Source organism: Protopterus annectens, chromosome 5.part0, assembly GCF_019279795.1.
Source record: "Protopterus annectens isolate FY-2018-M chromosome 5.part0, PAN1.0, whole genome shotgun sequence".
Classification (NCBI taxonomy): domain Eukaryota; kingdom Metazoa; phylum Chordata; order Ceratodontiformes; family Protopteridae; genus Protopterus; species Protopterus annectens.
In genome coordinates, this window is record NC_056735.1 from 260313522 (window position 1) to 260330921 (window position 17400).

General features: G+C 38.2%; 1 protein-coding gene across 1 annotated transcript in view; it reads right to left on the minus strand.

Moving 5' to 3' along the window:
• Nucleotides 1–17400, minus strand: part of WDR4 (WD repeat domain 4) — a 468232-nt gene that overhangs the window by 89081 nt on the left and 361751 nt on the right. The window contains exon 9 of the mRNA XM_044072230.1: nucleotides 8126–8309. Within this exon, the coding sequence (XP_043928165.1) occupies nucleotides 8126–8309 (184 nt within the window). The remainder of the gene's footprint in view (nucleotides 1–8125; nucleotides 8310–17400) is intronic.

A 17400-nucleotide genomic window follows, 5' to 3' on the forward strand; every position in this document is an offset into this window, starting at 1 on the left:
TCCTGCACAGTCCCAGGATAATTATACTGGCATGCTATATCCTATTCTAACTAGATCAGCTTGTATAAAAAAAGCAAGTAACCGGTCTGCCAACCACAAACTGTTTATTGAATTTGAGCGCTTTCGTCAGGCATTCGCCCCAAGACTTCTTCAGAATAAAAACAGCTGTAACCAATTTCCGTTTAAATTAACAACCAGTCAAGTCACATGTATACACAATGCTAGAGTACTGGTTACGAACAAGAGGCAAAACGTCATAAATTAAGTAACAAATACATATAGCGCCTGTTTTAAACATTTAAAAATCAAAATTCGACTCTAATCAAAACAATATTTAAAATCTGTCAACATATATAAACTAAAAAATGAAAACATATTATCAATGTTAGCCTAAGTATGAAATTTAGACTTTAATTTTAAGTAACTTGAAATCAACACTGTTTCATTTAAACCAGGTTTGCTTGTAGCATTGCTTCTAAGCTGCCAGAGTAGTTCTTTAAATTCAAGGAATAACTCCAATGGCCCGCCCCTACTATTTTCAGTGCAAACCTGAAGTTATGATTTGGATGGTCCGCTAAGTGCTTGGCTAATGCATTGTTGCCATTGCCCTTCCTGATGTCATAAACGTGCTGCCAAAAAGAAGGGTTATATGCGTAAATGTGGACATTGTGCGCAATGCCCCTTTATTTTGGAGACCAATGTCATTTTTATTGGTGGATATGGTAAAGTGTACTTGCATAAAAAGTTCAATTGTCAAAGTAAGCACCTTGTATATATTGCTATTTGCCAGGACTGTCAATGTTTTTACATTGGTAAGACTATCAATACATTAAATAAACATATCTACCAACACGTTTATGACATCAGGAAGGGCAATAGCAACAATGCAGTAGCCAAGCACTTAGTGGACCATCCAAATCATAACTTCAAGTTTGCGGTTTTAGAACAGGTTTGCAATGAAAATAGTAGGGGCGGGCCATTGGAGTTATTCCTTGAATTTAAAGAACTACTTTGGTAGCTTAGAAGCAATGCTACAAGGAAACCTGGTTTAAATGAAACAGTGTCGATTTCAAGTTACTTAAAATTAAAGTCTGAATTTCACACTTAGGCTAACTGATAATATTTTTTCATTTTTTAGTTTATATATGTTGACAGATTTTAAATATTGTTTTGATTAGAGTCGATGAATTTTGATGTTTAAATGTTTAAAACAGGCTCTATATGTATTTGTTACTTAATTTATGATGTTTTTCCTCTTGTTCTTAACCAATACTCTAGCATTGTGTATACATGTGACTTGACTGGTTGTTTATTTAAATGGAAATTGGTTACAGCTGTTTTTATTCTGAAGAAGTCTTGGGGCGAAAGCCTGACGAAAGCACTCAAATTCAATAAACAGTTTGTGATTGGCAGACCGGTTACTTTTTTTTTTCTTCTTAGTTCGTGTACGGCTGTTTCAGTTAGAACAGCTTGTATATTTACTAACTTAAACTCTCCTACGAGAAAGCAAATTATTTCTCTTCTTCTACTCTAACAAATTAAAAAAAAATTTGTTGATTCTTATCAAGATTTTTTGACTCGACTGTATATTATGAACTAGCCTACTTGTACTGCTAATCAAATGCTTCTGAATTAGTACACCGCATGTGATACTCTGTTGTATTTTTTTTCCACTGCTGTTTTCTGTCTATTACTTGCTGGAGCTTTTCTCCCCAGGTTTCCGCAAAATGGGCTCCTTGCCCAGTCAGATACTACCCGGTAAACAAAGGCAAGTAAGTAAATAAATATGCATATATGTGTGCAGTTCATAAGCCATTTCTTGCTCAACACAAAGATAAACTATATCCCTAAATGTGAACAAATACCGATTCACACCTTATATCTCATTAATCTCTCTTCACTCACTTCCTTACTTCTATCAATTTCTCTCCACTGGCTTTCTCTCTAAATATACCACAAGCCTGCTTTTCTCTTATATCATATTGCAATTCCCGTTTGGATTACACTAACTTATCTTTAATTTCTCTATAAACTGGCTAAAATCTCTAAATATTAAATTGTCATATAACTTGTATCTATTCTTAACCAATGTTTACATATGTCTAATTTAGTATAGTTATTTAAGCTGTAGTTTTTTTTTATATTATTTTTAAAAAGACTGTAAAATTACTGTTCTTAAAATGTTTTGTAATACTTTGGAGCTTTTCTCCTCGCGCCTCGGCTGAAAATGGGCTCCTTCCCAGTTGGATTTTCCCGGTAAATCAAATGTCAATATATATGCTCAGTCTACCAGAATCAGCCCAGTGCAAATGTTTCAATCACATTTAGCTTATTTATTCCTGCTTTTTAATTTAATGATTTTCCAAATCATAACTGGGTACCCACCTGCTTCCCAACTTCTACAAATCTTCATTCTTTCTTTTAAGAGATCTACTCTGCATTCACAAGCAGTTTCACCTTATATACTCCAGCAACACAGATGGCTACCACAATGGATGACCCCTCGTCATTGGCTCTTACATGGTGAATGAAAGAAATGGGCTGATAGACCAGGTCTAATTACTGGCAGGCAGTAGGGAAATCATCCTAAAACTAGGTAAAGTCTTGAATAAATTATGGTGTAAAAGGTAATATCAAAATGCATACGCCAGAACTCATGACTTTTATGTTTATGGAAAATGTTTCTGTCAAACTGTGCAGGCTGCTGTTATAAAGACAGTCTGACTTTGTAGACACAATGTGCTGATCATTTTAATGAAAACAGGCAGGCTAGGCACAGAGGAACAACAGCTCACCTGGAACACTGAAGACAATACTTTCCTCATTAAGCTATGCGAGTTCTGCACTTCAGCTACTACAACGTTATATGTCATCATAAGATGCATATGCCTCCAAATAATTACCCGTGGACTTAGCTTGGACACTGTACAGACTGTGTTATCTGAAGACAGAAGATTGGCAATTGTAGAAGGCAGAATTAGGGGGTGAGAAGTGGCAATATTTTCTATACATATACCTGATACTCTTAACACTGTAAATGCAACTAACTGGTCAGAGAGAATTTTCAAATGAGAAATTTGTCAAGGGCAAAGGAATTCAACGGTGTTCTGAAATTCCCAAGCCACAGAGAGACTCCAAATTAAGGATAACTTTATGGATGACAGTGAAGAATGGGGACCACTGTGATATGTTTTTAAAGTACAACCACTGCTGCATTGATTTCACAAACTCATCGGCACAGAAATAGTTAAATGCACTTGGGATATACAGCTGGAAGTTGCTAGAAGGTTGAACTGTTGTGGACATGTTACCAACACAACATTTTTATTTTTATTTATTTATTTATTATTATTTAACATTTGTTAACTGGGAAAGTATGACTTGGAACTAGCTACTTTTCAGCAGAGGCCTGGGGAAAAAAACGCTCCAAATGCATGTCTTTGTAACGTGGAAGGAAACCGGAGCACCCAGAGGAAACCCACACGAATGCAGGGAGGACATGCAGACTTCACACAGAAGGCAACCCAGCCGAGAATTGAACCGGAGAATCTCTTGCTGTGAGGCGACAACGCTACCGCTGCACCACTGCACTGCCCAGTGTTATCATCATCAATGTTTAAAACTAAAATGGAGTTTCTTTCCTCCAGCAGCAGACCGAGTTAAATATATTCACACTGAAAGACTGCTTCTGTTTTAAATGCATTAAGTAGGCTAGCTGACAGACTTAGTAAACTGTTGACTCTAGAACTTTGTAGTCTTGGACATCATGCACACGTTTATCAAAGCGAGACTGCTGCAAACTGCACCTCAGGAAAAAAAAGCTGGTAGAACAGCAGATGAACATGTTAAATTGTAAAGGAGGAAATACATATGTTGCCCCTGCTCTTCCCACTGCTCCAGTTTCCGAAAGAGACTTAGGAAAACCAACTTGCACATTAAAGTAGAGAGTACAGAGATGAGATGATGAAAAATACTGTGGTGGTACACTATATGTTTACTTTCTACTCTCCATGGGGCCAGATCCAGGGGGCCAATAAGAGTTTGAGAGTGTAGTATTTTAAGAATTTCACAGGCAGATAATTAGGCGGCAAGATAAGAGAATGGGGTGCCCTAGAATGGAAAATATACAAAACTCCATGGACATTAAAAGGATATCTAAAACCTTACACAGTAATAGGTACTTAAACTGAATAATTTTCTCTCGGCAAGAAGGAAGATGGTTTCTGAGTAGTGCAAATGTTATAAAACTAAGTATGTTACCGCATGTAAGTATGTGATGTTAAGTATGTTACTGCAAAAGTACCTCTCAAAGAGGAACCTAGGCCTTAAACATTTTTCCTATATGGACAGACTAAAAACACTCCAACTATTCTCTGTTTCATATTGCTTACTTAGAGGTGATCTTTGCTTGACTTACAAAGCCATGCTTGACCCAGCTCTGTTAGAAATGCTACATCTAAAGAAATCCCAATCCCTCCACACCACACGCTCCAAAGACCTCAACCTCATTACCACAATCAACAGAACATGCTGGAGGGACAGGTTCATAACCCAAAGACTGCCCATGCTATGGAACAGACTTCTCATACATGTCAAGCAGAGCACTTCACCGGCCGTCTTCAAAAGAAATCTTGATGAGTGGATGGGAAATACAAAATTCCCCCCAAGGATTACTCCAGTGACTTTACTTGGCAGAGACACTGGGAACTAAGGTCAGCTGGCATGATGCTAGGGTAATCCTATGGGCTAGGCTTGTAAAGGCTCCAGGGGCCATTAGCCTAGTACACAACTATGAACCTTTGTCAACAAAAGGAAAGCTGCAACTATTCAATCACTGAACTGTTTATAGAAACAGGAAGTACTAAAGGTGCAGATGGTCAAACTTTAAAGATGGAAGATTTTACATGGCAGTTTTACAAAATGTTGCATGACAGATTTGGTACCATTTCCTTTAAAATGCCTTTTGAAACCTATAAAAAGGGTATGATTCCCCTGTGAAAAAACAATTCAACTACCCATATCATCAAAGCACAAAGCGGTCACTTTAGTGGACTATATTTGTCAATTTTGGCTAGAGAGCAAGTACTATTCTGGCAGGACTAAAAGAATGACTTGGTAAGCTTTGCTAAATCTAGACTGGCAAATGATAACTTTAGGAGAAGAGTGTTAATATTAGGAGAGTGTTATTACAAAATGGCACAGTACAGCTAAAGGATGTTAAACTGCTAGATACTAGAAAGGTCTTGGTATATTAAAAGTACCCTGTTTTCATAATATAGATCCTTTACCACAGGTGTGTTTTTACATCTTAGCAGGTAAACAAAGGTCTGGAATACTACTGGAAATCATCACTGACTCTCTGTCACACACTGACATTAATCTTGAATCACAGGATTAGAGAGGATTCCCAAGGTCACTTCTGTTTGCCCCATATTTGGGATATTTAAATGTAACTATCAATCTCCATCAGTCTGGGGCCTCCCCATAAGACTGACCTATTTGTGGGTGATATAATGGTACAAATCAGTGTGCCTTACTTCTATTCTACTCTATATGGGATTAAAATGTCCTATGTAAAAACTGTCAAGCAAAATTTCCCAAAGTAAAATAGATTGTTTGAGACATTAATATATTTTAGAGTAATTTCTTTTCTTTCTTTTTTTTTTTTTGCAACAATGTCTGATATGAAACAATTTACTTTTATACCACTGAATTAATTTAAATAATTTTAGATAAGTACAATTTATAAGAATTATTTTAAATCACCAAAAAAATCTATCAGTAAATCATATTTTTTTATTTTTAACATAGCCTCAATTATTGAGGTAGGATGCCTTGAACTATTAGCTAGTCATTTTTATATGTCATATTTATGCATTATATACTTGTAGTAAAATATCAGTACCTTTTAAGCACTGGTGCCAATATTTCAGATCTTTTTCCTTTAATTAAAACACCTGAAAAACATCTATAAATCCAGGCATAAACCTACTGGGGAAAATTGAGACGCACCACTTTTTGACATTAGGTTGCTAAAATTTAACATTTCTAAATGATTTTAATATATTAATGAATGTTGACCAATTACATTAATAACTGCACATTTACTTAACCAAACTACTCAATCAAAATATTCCATAACTTGGTATTTTTAGGTTTTGTACACACACACACACACACACACACACACACACACACATACTTATAACTTGGCTTCCCTGCATTTTGTCGCAATTACAGTTGGCTGACAAGTGTTAGGGGTGGTGTATAATGACGAACATATGAACAGATAAATGGTCAAAATGTTGATGGGTATGTTTCATCAAGGCAGGTGAGGGGTTTGGAGAACGTGAGCATGTTTGTGCATATGTTTGAGAGTTAGGGTTAGAGTTAAGAATAGGTTTTGCTGTTTTAGTGAGTGTGTGTGCATTTTAGGATTAGGGTTGGGTTAGGCAATGGGATAGAGCTAGTGGTGACAGTGTGTGCGCGTCCGATTGTGTCTTGTGTAGTGGCAGAGTTATCAAAGCCTCCCCCCCCAAGGTAGGGATGTAGGGTTAGCGTTGGGGGAACAGGCAGGGTCCTTTTGCTGTTCACTCAACCTGCACTTAGAAAAATCAGCATTTTTTTCCCTCAGCATCACAATCATCCTCATCTGTTCATTTGTTTGAAGTACACTTTAAGCTGCAACCAAGATGGAATCAAGTGAGCAACACAATAAAAGATATAAACAATTCATATCTTTAACGTACATTGTTCATTTTATTTCTGGTCATGTTTTGTGATGTTATAGTTCATAATTATCCTACTACAACTGAATGTGAATTGGAAGTGAATTGAGCATCCTAAGTTGGAACTTATTCAATAATAGCATACATGGAGATGTAACAGGAGATGTATCTGATGCGCCTGTTTAGTGAGTCGCTCGCTGGATTCCATCTTGGTTACTGTTTTCCGTGCTATCTGCTTTTGGAGTGTCTCTTAACTGCAAAGCACTCTGCTGCACCACTCACTATTTAAAACTGTACTAATTCCAAACAGATGTAATGCACATTCTTTCACCCTGCATTTCATTCCCCAAGAAAATAGTTCCTATTCTACTCTCCCTCCATATCCTTGGATACAAGCTGTCTCTGTATGCAAGCCTCTCTGGCCACTTGCAGCAAATCAGGAAGTTGTCGGTCATGGCCACCTGGACCGAGACATGTTTTGGTTATGAATTTGGGAAAATGTTTGGAGAACATTCCTCCATGTGGCACACCATTAACTGTATAGTGATCAAACTTAATTAGCACAGAAACTGGCAAGTGTTTGTGATTTATTACAATTACATACTGTGGTTACACTTTCTTAAAGAGAATGGCTGTCGCTGATTGGTTACAATGCACTATACATGCACATGTGCCTGAATGACTGTAATATTCTCTGCAATTGGAGCTACTTTGGCTTCCGATCTGATGTCCTCATTTTTTTTCTGTATCCTACAATACATCTCAGGAACTTCATCTCCATCAACTCCAGCTTTCTCAATTGCTCTGCCTTTACTGTCTAGGTTACCATACCATACAGTAGTACTGATCACACCACTATTTTGTACACCTTACCTTACAGTTTCTTTAGCATTCTTTTGTCACACACTCCCCTTGACACACAGTCAGTTGGCTGCAGCCCCTCTAACTCTAGCTTTCACCTTCTCATTCATATTAATCTTCTCCTCAACCACCCTCCATATACCTGAAGCTGTTAACCTGTTCCACTGCTCTCCCTTTTATCTCAATGTTCAGCTTCTCCAGATTTACCCCATTTGCTGCCATTGTAAATTTCTTGTCTGTACTCAGTTTAATCCCATGTACCTCTAATTTTGTATTTCATGCCCTGACCATTTGCTGAAGTAATAATACATATTTTCAGTAAACTGGTGAAAATTATTATCCCCCTATATATTTTTTTTGCAATAGATCAAAAAGTATTCTGACTTCTACAGTTAATGCATTGCTAAGAAAAAACAAGTTTACAAAAAAATCACATTGCAAGTTTTACAATAACTGTCATGCAAATTTTTTCTAATGAAAGTTCAAACATTTCTCAATGCCACTTTGCAATCCGTATTCACCAGTGTAGTTCTCACCTGCCATGTCCCATCCATGATCCTGTACAACATAACTGGCGTGTCCTTGTCCTCTTGAAGTATCCAAAGCCGAGAAAGTTTGTCAAAAGCAATGTCCCACCCTCTATGTTCCAGAAAGATTTTCTGCTTGCACACCAATGTTCGGCACTCTGCATCCAACTGTAAAAGATGCACCAGTGGAAGGCTTTGGAAAAGGGAAAAAGACATGCTTTTAGCACATTTACATACACAAAAACATGACGTCTTGTAAGGCAAGAACTACTTGGTCCATCTTGTTTACCTAGAGGATAAACAGTACTATAGTATCTCCTTCATGAGCAATACCTTACACTAAATACAATCACCGGTTTATTAGCACAGTTTCCTGAGAATACCATTTGACATTCCTACTGTCAAAATACTTCTTTACGTCATTCAAAGGAATCCTCCATTTACCTTCAAACCATGCCAATTTTTCTTTTGCATACACCACTGCTGAACAATACTGCCCTTTGGAATTTACCACTTACTCTAAGAAACTTGTGTTTCTACCATTTTCTCTCACCGCCCCCCCAAATTTCTTCCAGCACGTACTTTAGCCTCTCTTCATAAGTCTTCTGCTATAAACATTGCGCTAATATTGCAATTCCTCATTGTACAGCCACCATATTGTCAGCAAGTAGAAGCAGCTCTACGACTGCACACAACACTCCAAATGTGTCTTTCGAGATGACGAATACCTTCCCATTTTCTACTGGTAACTTGTCTGTGTATCTCACTATCCCCTCAGCTTTCCTTACTACTGCCTCACTCTGTATGAGAATGAGTACATCACCTGATATAATTATGCCAGGTTTCCATTCTAGTTTTGTTACTGGTATTTTACACTTTTCATTAGAGTCTTCTCCCTGTTTTAGTTTCCATGTCACTGCTACCACTATTACACTACTATAGTAGTATTTCTATAAATGCAACAAAGCTCAATGTACAGGTCAAGGTGACATTACAAGAGGAGATTGCCAGTAGATGACCGATATCCAATGTATCTAATTTTCTAACACAGGAAGAGTCGCTAGGATTTTACATTACTTGGCGGGGCAGGTTCACATTGCTACAAATAAAGCAGAAATACTGAATAAGTGCACTACCTCTTGGTTTGCAAAGAAGTGAGTTGGCATGGTACTATTACATGAGGTAAGATGAGGTAAAGGATAGGGAAAATTAACAGTGACTAGAGGGACCACAGAAAGAACTCAAGTGACTCCAGACTGATATGGCTCAACATCCAGGAGAGAGACCGCCTGGAGTGATAAAGGTTGGCACTTTTGACTGGTGAGCTACTGGCAGAACTGTACAGCTTCTCCCCATAAGATGGAGGGATGCTACAGGATGCCAACAAAACAGGAAGCAGGAAATTGGCAAGTTGTACTCCTTCAGGACTCCATTACACCTAGGAAAGTTATGGAAAATATTCTGCAGCACAGCTAGCCATCTTCACGTACAATAACCTTAACATTATTCTTATTTGCCACAATCTAGTACATTCTGCCAATTTTGATATCCTATAATATTTTCAAATGAGCAAAATAAATACCTTACAAATGACTTTTGGGGATGATTTATTTTAAAGTACACACTGCTGACCAAGTTAGTCCCACTAGGCTTATGGCTTCTTCAGGAGAAACCTCAAATGCCATTCATAGTAACTATGGGGGAATTTGGTCAGGGCACTGGGGAATTTCCCTAATCTCTTCCATACTGGAAGCTGCAGAGCTCTTTTCTTTTGCAAGATGGATGGGGGGTGGACACTTCCCAATATGCTGAAGGAATTTACTGTGAATGCAGCAGCTAACTCCAGTGATGTGATATACTGCACAGTAATTCTGTCAGGTGACCACTGGCTCAGATATGAATAAAGTAGGACACTGCTCTATAAACAGGTACACTATCGGAGATAAACTGATTCAGCCATTAGATTTCAAAGCAGTTGATATCTATTATCTAATAAACAGGAGAAAAAGTGCTTTTGTGACGTTATTTTTGAAATATTTGCTCTACTAAGAAAAAATAATGCAGGGTTTTGAACAGGAAAAAACTTTTCTATGGAATAAATATGTTGCTTTCCAGTACGTTTGTGCTAGGAAAAAATGTGGGATGTTGCGCAAGATTCCAAGACCGAGTTACGGAACTATTTCAGTAGAATATGCAACAATGTACATTTCATTAACTGAATAATTTGAGTTGTGTAACATGGACTGAGGTTTGGGAAGGGGGAAAGTTTTTGAAAGTTCAACATAAGTTGGTACATACATCATGTACCCTCATGTAATAATTATAAATGGGAAAAGACAAACTGCAACAGTCTAAAATTATTGCGAAGGTGAAACACATTTGATTAAAGACTGTGATAAAAGACATAGTAATCAGTATGTGGGAATAGGAGACACTGCAAAAATTGTAAAATTAAATGTTTTAAATGCGGAAGAGATGGGCATTTATGGTTTGGCTGGGTGGGGAATAAGATGAAACTGTAAACGATATGACTGAAAATGAGGAGGCCTGTGGATATTTGACAACAGTGCAGCACTCAGCAGGATAAAAGCACTCTCAAACTAAACAAACAACTCAGAGGACATATAAAGTCTACCAAAGCCAAATTTGAGGTATGTTTGGCCTCCCTGCCCAAGGACAACCAGAAAGCATTCTTTGGCTATGTCTGTAACCTCAAAGGCAATACAAATTTGTGTGCAGAGCTCATTGTAAACAGAGCCACCTATACTGGGCCAGAAGATATAGCAAACCTCCTGGCTGATAAATTCAGCCCCAACTTTACTCCTCTCTCCTCCTCAATCTTCCCTCAGGAAATATCATCAAATACAACTCCCCTACTAACACTAGGGAACAGGTCCTTAACGCTCTCTCTAAGGCCAAGAAGACAGCATCAATGGGCCCAAATAATATCCCTGGATGCCTTCTAAATAGAATGAAACATGACCTATCAGGGCCTCTGGAATTACTATTTAACTACAGCCTCCAAACAGGCTTCGTGCCTCATGAATAGAGAATGGCAACAGTCATCCCTCTGCACAAAGGTGGGCCATCTGCAGACCCTGGAAACTACAGACCATCAAGTCTCTCTAATCTTATATGTAAAGCCATGGAAAGAATTATCATGGAGATGATCAATACAGATATAATAAACTTCCAGACACTGGACCCAACCAAGTTTGGTTTTGTCAAGGGCAGATCACGTCTACTCAACCTGGTGGACTTCTTTGAGAAGGTCATTAAAGCAATGGATGAGGGCAAAATCGTTCACACTGCCTACCTTGACCTGGCCCAGGCATCTGACACAATTCCCCACTTGGGCATTGTTGACAAACTCAAGAGGTTAGGTACAAACCCGTATGTCACCAGGTGGCCAGCCCACTGGCTCACAGACAGGACCCAGAAAGTTAGAATTGAGGAGTCCACCCCTACAAAGAGGCCAGTCACAAGTGGAGTCCCTCAGGGATCAGTACTTGGACTGCTCATTTTTGGCATTTACTTCTCAGAAGTCAAGGTCAATGCCAACAGTCTCTGGCTGACTAAATTTGCAGATGACTGCAAATTAGGAGCTGTCATTGAATCTCACACCGACACAAATGTTCTCTAGGAGGGGCTGAAATAGACAAACAACTGGTGTTAGAGCCATGGACTAACACTAAATGCCAAGAAAACTAACACAAGTCATTCATCCCTGGTAACTATCATATTGACAACACACCTCTTACAGTTGACCCAGCAGTCAGGGACTTAGGGACACACATGGATAGTAATCTAGCCTTTGAGCATCACGTCTACAGTGGTGAGGAAATCATTCTATGTTGCGCAACTTTTAAACAAAGGTATGGCATCTAAGTCCAAGGAAGTCATTGTTCCACTGTATTTGGTACTCATCAGACCTATCATTGAGTACAATGCCCCCCCCCCCGGTATGTACCTAACCAGGTATATCCAACAACTGGAACGTCCACAGAGGTTCCTTACTAAAAGATATAAAAAGATCCTGCTGGAGAGAGAGGTATGTATCCCAGAGACTACCCCATCTATGGAACAGGCTCCCCATCCATGTGAAGCAGAGTTTCTCCCTAACCCAATTCAAGTGTAACTTGGACAATTGGATGGGAAACCGGAAATTCATCCCTGGTTTGGCACCTATGTCTCCAATGCAAACAGGTAACCTATAAATGGTTCATCTCCTAGGCCTATGCTTATACTTATCAAGGGTATAAAAACTTGTCAGAGATTTGGGATGCATAGCTAGGCTTTAAAAGGCCCTTGTGGTCACTAGCTTAGTAAACACCTATGAACCTATAAAAAGGTGTCTCCTTTTTTAAGTATAAGTGTTAAATATAATCAAGGGGTGATGCTGGAAATTGAGGATGAAATAGGAAATATAGTAAGGCAGAAAGAAATAATTAGGGTGGTGACTGAGTATGTGAAGATGAGGCGCATTTATGATGGAACCATAAAAAAGTGTTAGATGTGACAACAGAGGATAAACTAACAATATGTTAGAGGCAAATTATTGTGCAGGAACTGGAGGAGTTTACAAAGTAAGAAAATAAATGCTTGTGGGTATGATAGGAATGATTGTAAATTTAAAAAAAGTGTGAGAGGATGAGAAATGGGGGATTTACCTTACTTGTATTAGTGCAAGTTTTGACTGATGGCTTATGACAGAAGAAAATATGTATGGATGCTTTTCTTTGGAAGGAGGATGGCAAGAGAAAGTTAAAGAATTGTAGGCCTTGACATTATACAATGTCAATGATAAAACTGCTGTGAAGGTTCTTCAGAATGCAGTTGAAAAGTTTCTAAAGGATGTTAAGCAAGATGGACTATATGGAATTAAGGGTAGTAATATCACAGACATGCATATTTTAGTTAAACAGATTGCAAATGTGGTATGTGATATTTCAGAGGCATTTAATGATGTACTACACTGGCAAGGTATTTTAAGGCAATGTCCTTCCTGCAGTCATGTGGATTTCCTCCCACATTCCAAAGACATGCAGTATGTGGCTGGGACACACTAAATTGGCCGTAGGTGAGTGTGTGTGTGTGTGTGTGTGTGTGTGTGTGTGTGTGTGTGTGTGTGTGTGTGTGTGTGTGTGTGTGTGTGTGTGTGCGTCACAAATGAACTACCACGGCAGGGCTAGCCACCCTGCGATGTAAACCTTGGGTTGAGATGACTGTCACTGCTGAAATGACACCCCGACCCCATGTGCAAAATGGGAAAAGGGGTTGAGGATGGATGGATATGATACCCGAGAAAAACTAAGTTATTACAAGGGGTTATAATAATAAATGGGCCCAGGTATCAGCACATAGTTGGGAGGGTGAAAAGGCTGGAATTATTAAATGGATTAGACAAGGGTGCACTATGAGGGAAGTACTGTTTGTACTGGTTGTGGAAGTGGTTAAAGGAAACATAAGGACATAATAGAGGTTAGAATTTCTTTACAAAAAAGCTTTGTTAGGTACAGTTTTGACTTGCATGTACATTCTGTTCTTATGGTAAGTAGTTAAAGTAAGACTAGATGTGGTTAGGAATGTTTCAGTTGAGATGTTAAAACAGTGAGGATAACTAAGCAAAAAAAATAAATCTTGAAAGATTTTGTGAATAGCTATATATTTAACTATGAAAGAGACTAAGGTATTAAGTACAAGACTTGCTGGGAAAGACGTAACTCAACAGCAATGGAAAGAATTATTAAATGTCATAAATATCAGGTGTTAGGAAGACATTTAACCTACTGTTTAATAAAAATGAATACTTGATCCATTCTGATAATTAGATAATGTGGAGTATACTAATGGTATTTTATGCTTCCCTCTTGTTTGGAAGAATTGTTAGAATTAGTATTTGTCATAATATGTGGGTCTAGATTAAACCCTTTAAAAAGGAGGTGTACAATAAAGGAAAAGTGTGGACTGGAGTTAGCTAATTCTGTAGTTTATTTAGGTTCAGTACATCACTTCTGAATTTCAAGTTATGCTTTATGCTGCAGGCAGTTTGTTGGCACGTGAAATGATTGCTAAGTGAAAGAATTCTTTGCTTCAAGTAGTAGTAGAAAGAGAAAATGAACAATAAAAAAGGGGAATTATATGAGTGCTACAGAAATACAGAAAACAACAAGATTAAAGTTGAGGAACTATGTAATAGAGACAGATGTGATATAAAAATAATGGAGAGAATATATTTTGTAGATCACTGCAAGGGTCTGGCAGATAATTAGAAGGAAGCAATTAGAGTAAGAAATGTAAGGTTTGGTAGTATATGGTAGTATCAAGATATTATTGAGAAGGATTTCACACTGAATAATTTGTCCAAGCTATTAATGAAATATAAACAGCAAGGGGAAAGGAGGTAAATGCTTAGAGGGTGTGTGGAGGGGGTGGGTGGAACTTTTTTTAATAAACTGAAAATTTATGAAATTTTGCAGCAGTAGCAGGAGAATGCGGGAGGCTGAATGACTGGGTAAAAAGATATGCATATTATTTTATATACATAGATGTAATGAGAAAAAAGCTGCTGAGAGTAGATAGGATCGGATTTGCTTATATCTGGTTTGAACTGCATAATAAAAAGGGATATAGCAGAAATAAAAAAAGAATAAATGTTTTGGATGTGGAAGAACGGGTGATGCTAAAAAGGGAAAGTGACAAAATATAACGTATACAATTAAAGTAATATGTTTTATAACTATGTGTTATAAAATATCTATGGATGTAAAGATGCAAAATAAGGTGTTTTAATAAAGAACCCTATTCTTTTTAATAAGTTCTTTTGCATTCAACTGAACTACCACAAACTCGGGCAGATGGAACCTCAGTCTAACATATCATCCAAAGGGCAGCATACTCAAAAGTCCCCCAAACATGCACTAGAAAATGATTCCAAGCATGTGGAGTTGGAATGGAACAAACCTACGTTTTTTCAATCTTCCAGCATAAAAGGTGTGTGATACCTACTGAGCCACTGATATGGTGACAGATACAGACATGAGCTAAACATACGTGCTTGATAAAATTATTACATTTTTATGATGTAATGACAAACATAACACTTCAAAGGTCAAAGTACAAAAGGATATCTCCCAAAAAGATTTCCTATACAATTCTAGTAGCATAATTCCCACCTATCCCTGTTTTTGCATAAGACATTTACATACTAGTCCTGAAATCTGTGATCTTGTGACACAGCACTGAAGATTATCGCTCATAACTTCACCATTTACATCATCTATATGCTTCAGACAATGTATCTTAAACAAACCTTTCCTAAGTGGAAAGTACCAATTCAAAAGGTGTCAAAATCGCACCCTTTTTCCCATAATTACTTTGCTTTGTTCCTAATTCATGAAATAACAGTTATATCAGATTTCTTTTAATTTTTTTGGATTCACTGGAGCAAACCACTGGCCATCACTGGTGCTAGATGCGACTCTCCTCAATCTCAGGGTGTCACTCCTGACCACCTCCCACACTCAATCTGAAAACCTCCCACTGCCTGACAGCAGAATGAGGCATCCCAGTTCTATGCCATATTCAGCCATAAGGATTTTTTCTTTATATGCACGATCTGTTTCCCTGTATCAACGTTCAGCATGCATTGACAAGGTTTTTACAGAACAGTCAGTCAGTCTAAGCATGCCTCCAGTATCTGAATAGCATGGGATGCTTGCACTGGTATCACTTCCAGGGTTTCCTTCCCTACTTATGAAGAGTCCCCTCCAATGAGAAACAAGCTGGTAAAATACCACTGCCTGCCTTTCCTATCCCCTCAGTCAGCTCCCCAAGTGCTAGGCTCAGTAGTCAAACCCAGTTCACCTGACAGCTATGTCTGACTGTTTTGCATCTCAGCCTATGGATATTCTGACTTTAGGGTTAGAGAATACTCATTCCACTTTAAAGTAGAGGAGGAAGTATTTAAACATCTTTCCCTGTTCCTCTGCTATGTTAAGCAGACCCATTTTCCTTAATGGATAATTATATTTACTTCTGAAATTATAAGCTTTTGTTTTAGTGTACAGATTCTTCTATAAAATGGCTGAAGTTTATCACATACTAAAATAGAGAAAATGTTCTCATTTTCAACAGTTATTTCAAAATTTGTATAGCTTTCTATTTTCCATCAGTTTAAAAGTAAATCTTAAAAAACAAAATCTTTTTTTTCCAAGTTAGTCTAACCTTGGAGAAAGACTAGAGTGGAGGTGGAGAAACACATCAAGGGTGCAGCCCCCCCCCCCCCCCCAGCACAAACACTTTAAAAGTAACCATCTCTGCTGTTTAACAGCTATGGTTAAATAAAGCACTTGGAAAAGTATGGCCAATAATCGAGCGGTACTAACTGCAATGAGGTTATATCAAAGAAGACCTGAATAAACAAGTGGGGTGATAGCGACATTCCCTTTGTGTAAAGGAAGTAATCGTCCTAATTTTCGTAAGCAAGGACCATTCAATATTGGACTGGATTTATTGAATGATGTACTGGTCTAGTAATAACCTTAACTACAATCCACAGGTATCCAAGAAAAAAATGCAGCTGGTGCCTTCTTAGGTTTGAGTTTACCAAGCTGTTTGGCTATTTCCAATTGTCTTACTCTCTAAAGAGTAAAATCCCGAGACTAGTCCCTTCAAGGAGATCATGAGGATGGCTATGTTGAATGTAGAAGTGTTACAAGATAATATAAAAGGTGCTGGCAATGTCACAGAGAAAAAAAAAACAAACAATTGACATTTGTTTTTTCTTGCAAATTCAGGTAACATAAGATGTCCTTCTATCCCTATGTTGCAGTATTTTTAGTGTGGAATTCCCCGCCTCAGGTGACCCGAACGTCGGCTTCTATACAAAAGCTTAAGCTTGGCTGCTGTAGGTGCGTGGGATGTCACACAGAGGCATAAACCAGGGACCTTAAATGTGATGTCTGCACACACAGACCTCAGAACCTTTCAGCTGCAGTCGACTGTCGCATCAATCGCTTTGCTCTTACTTGAAGACGTCTAAAGCCAAGTACCCCATTGGGGATTTTGCCTTTATTTTGCTTGAGCCTAGTTTGCTGTAATTACCATTAGCTGATGTCAGCTAAGGGTAAATGCTGATGCCGGTGCCAGATACCGCATAAGGATATGCATGACTGCTGTGTTTTCTGCCTAGGCTGAGAGCACGACCACACCGCTTGCTCTATTTGTCAATCTTTTGTACCCAAGACCCTCTGTAGCCATCTGGCTGCCCTTAGCCTATACTT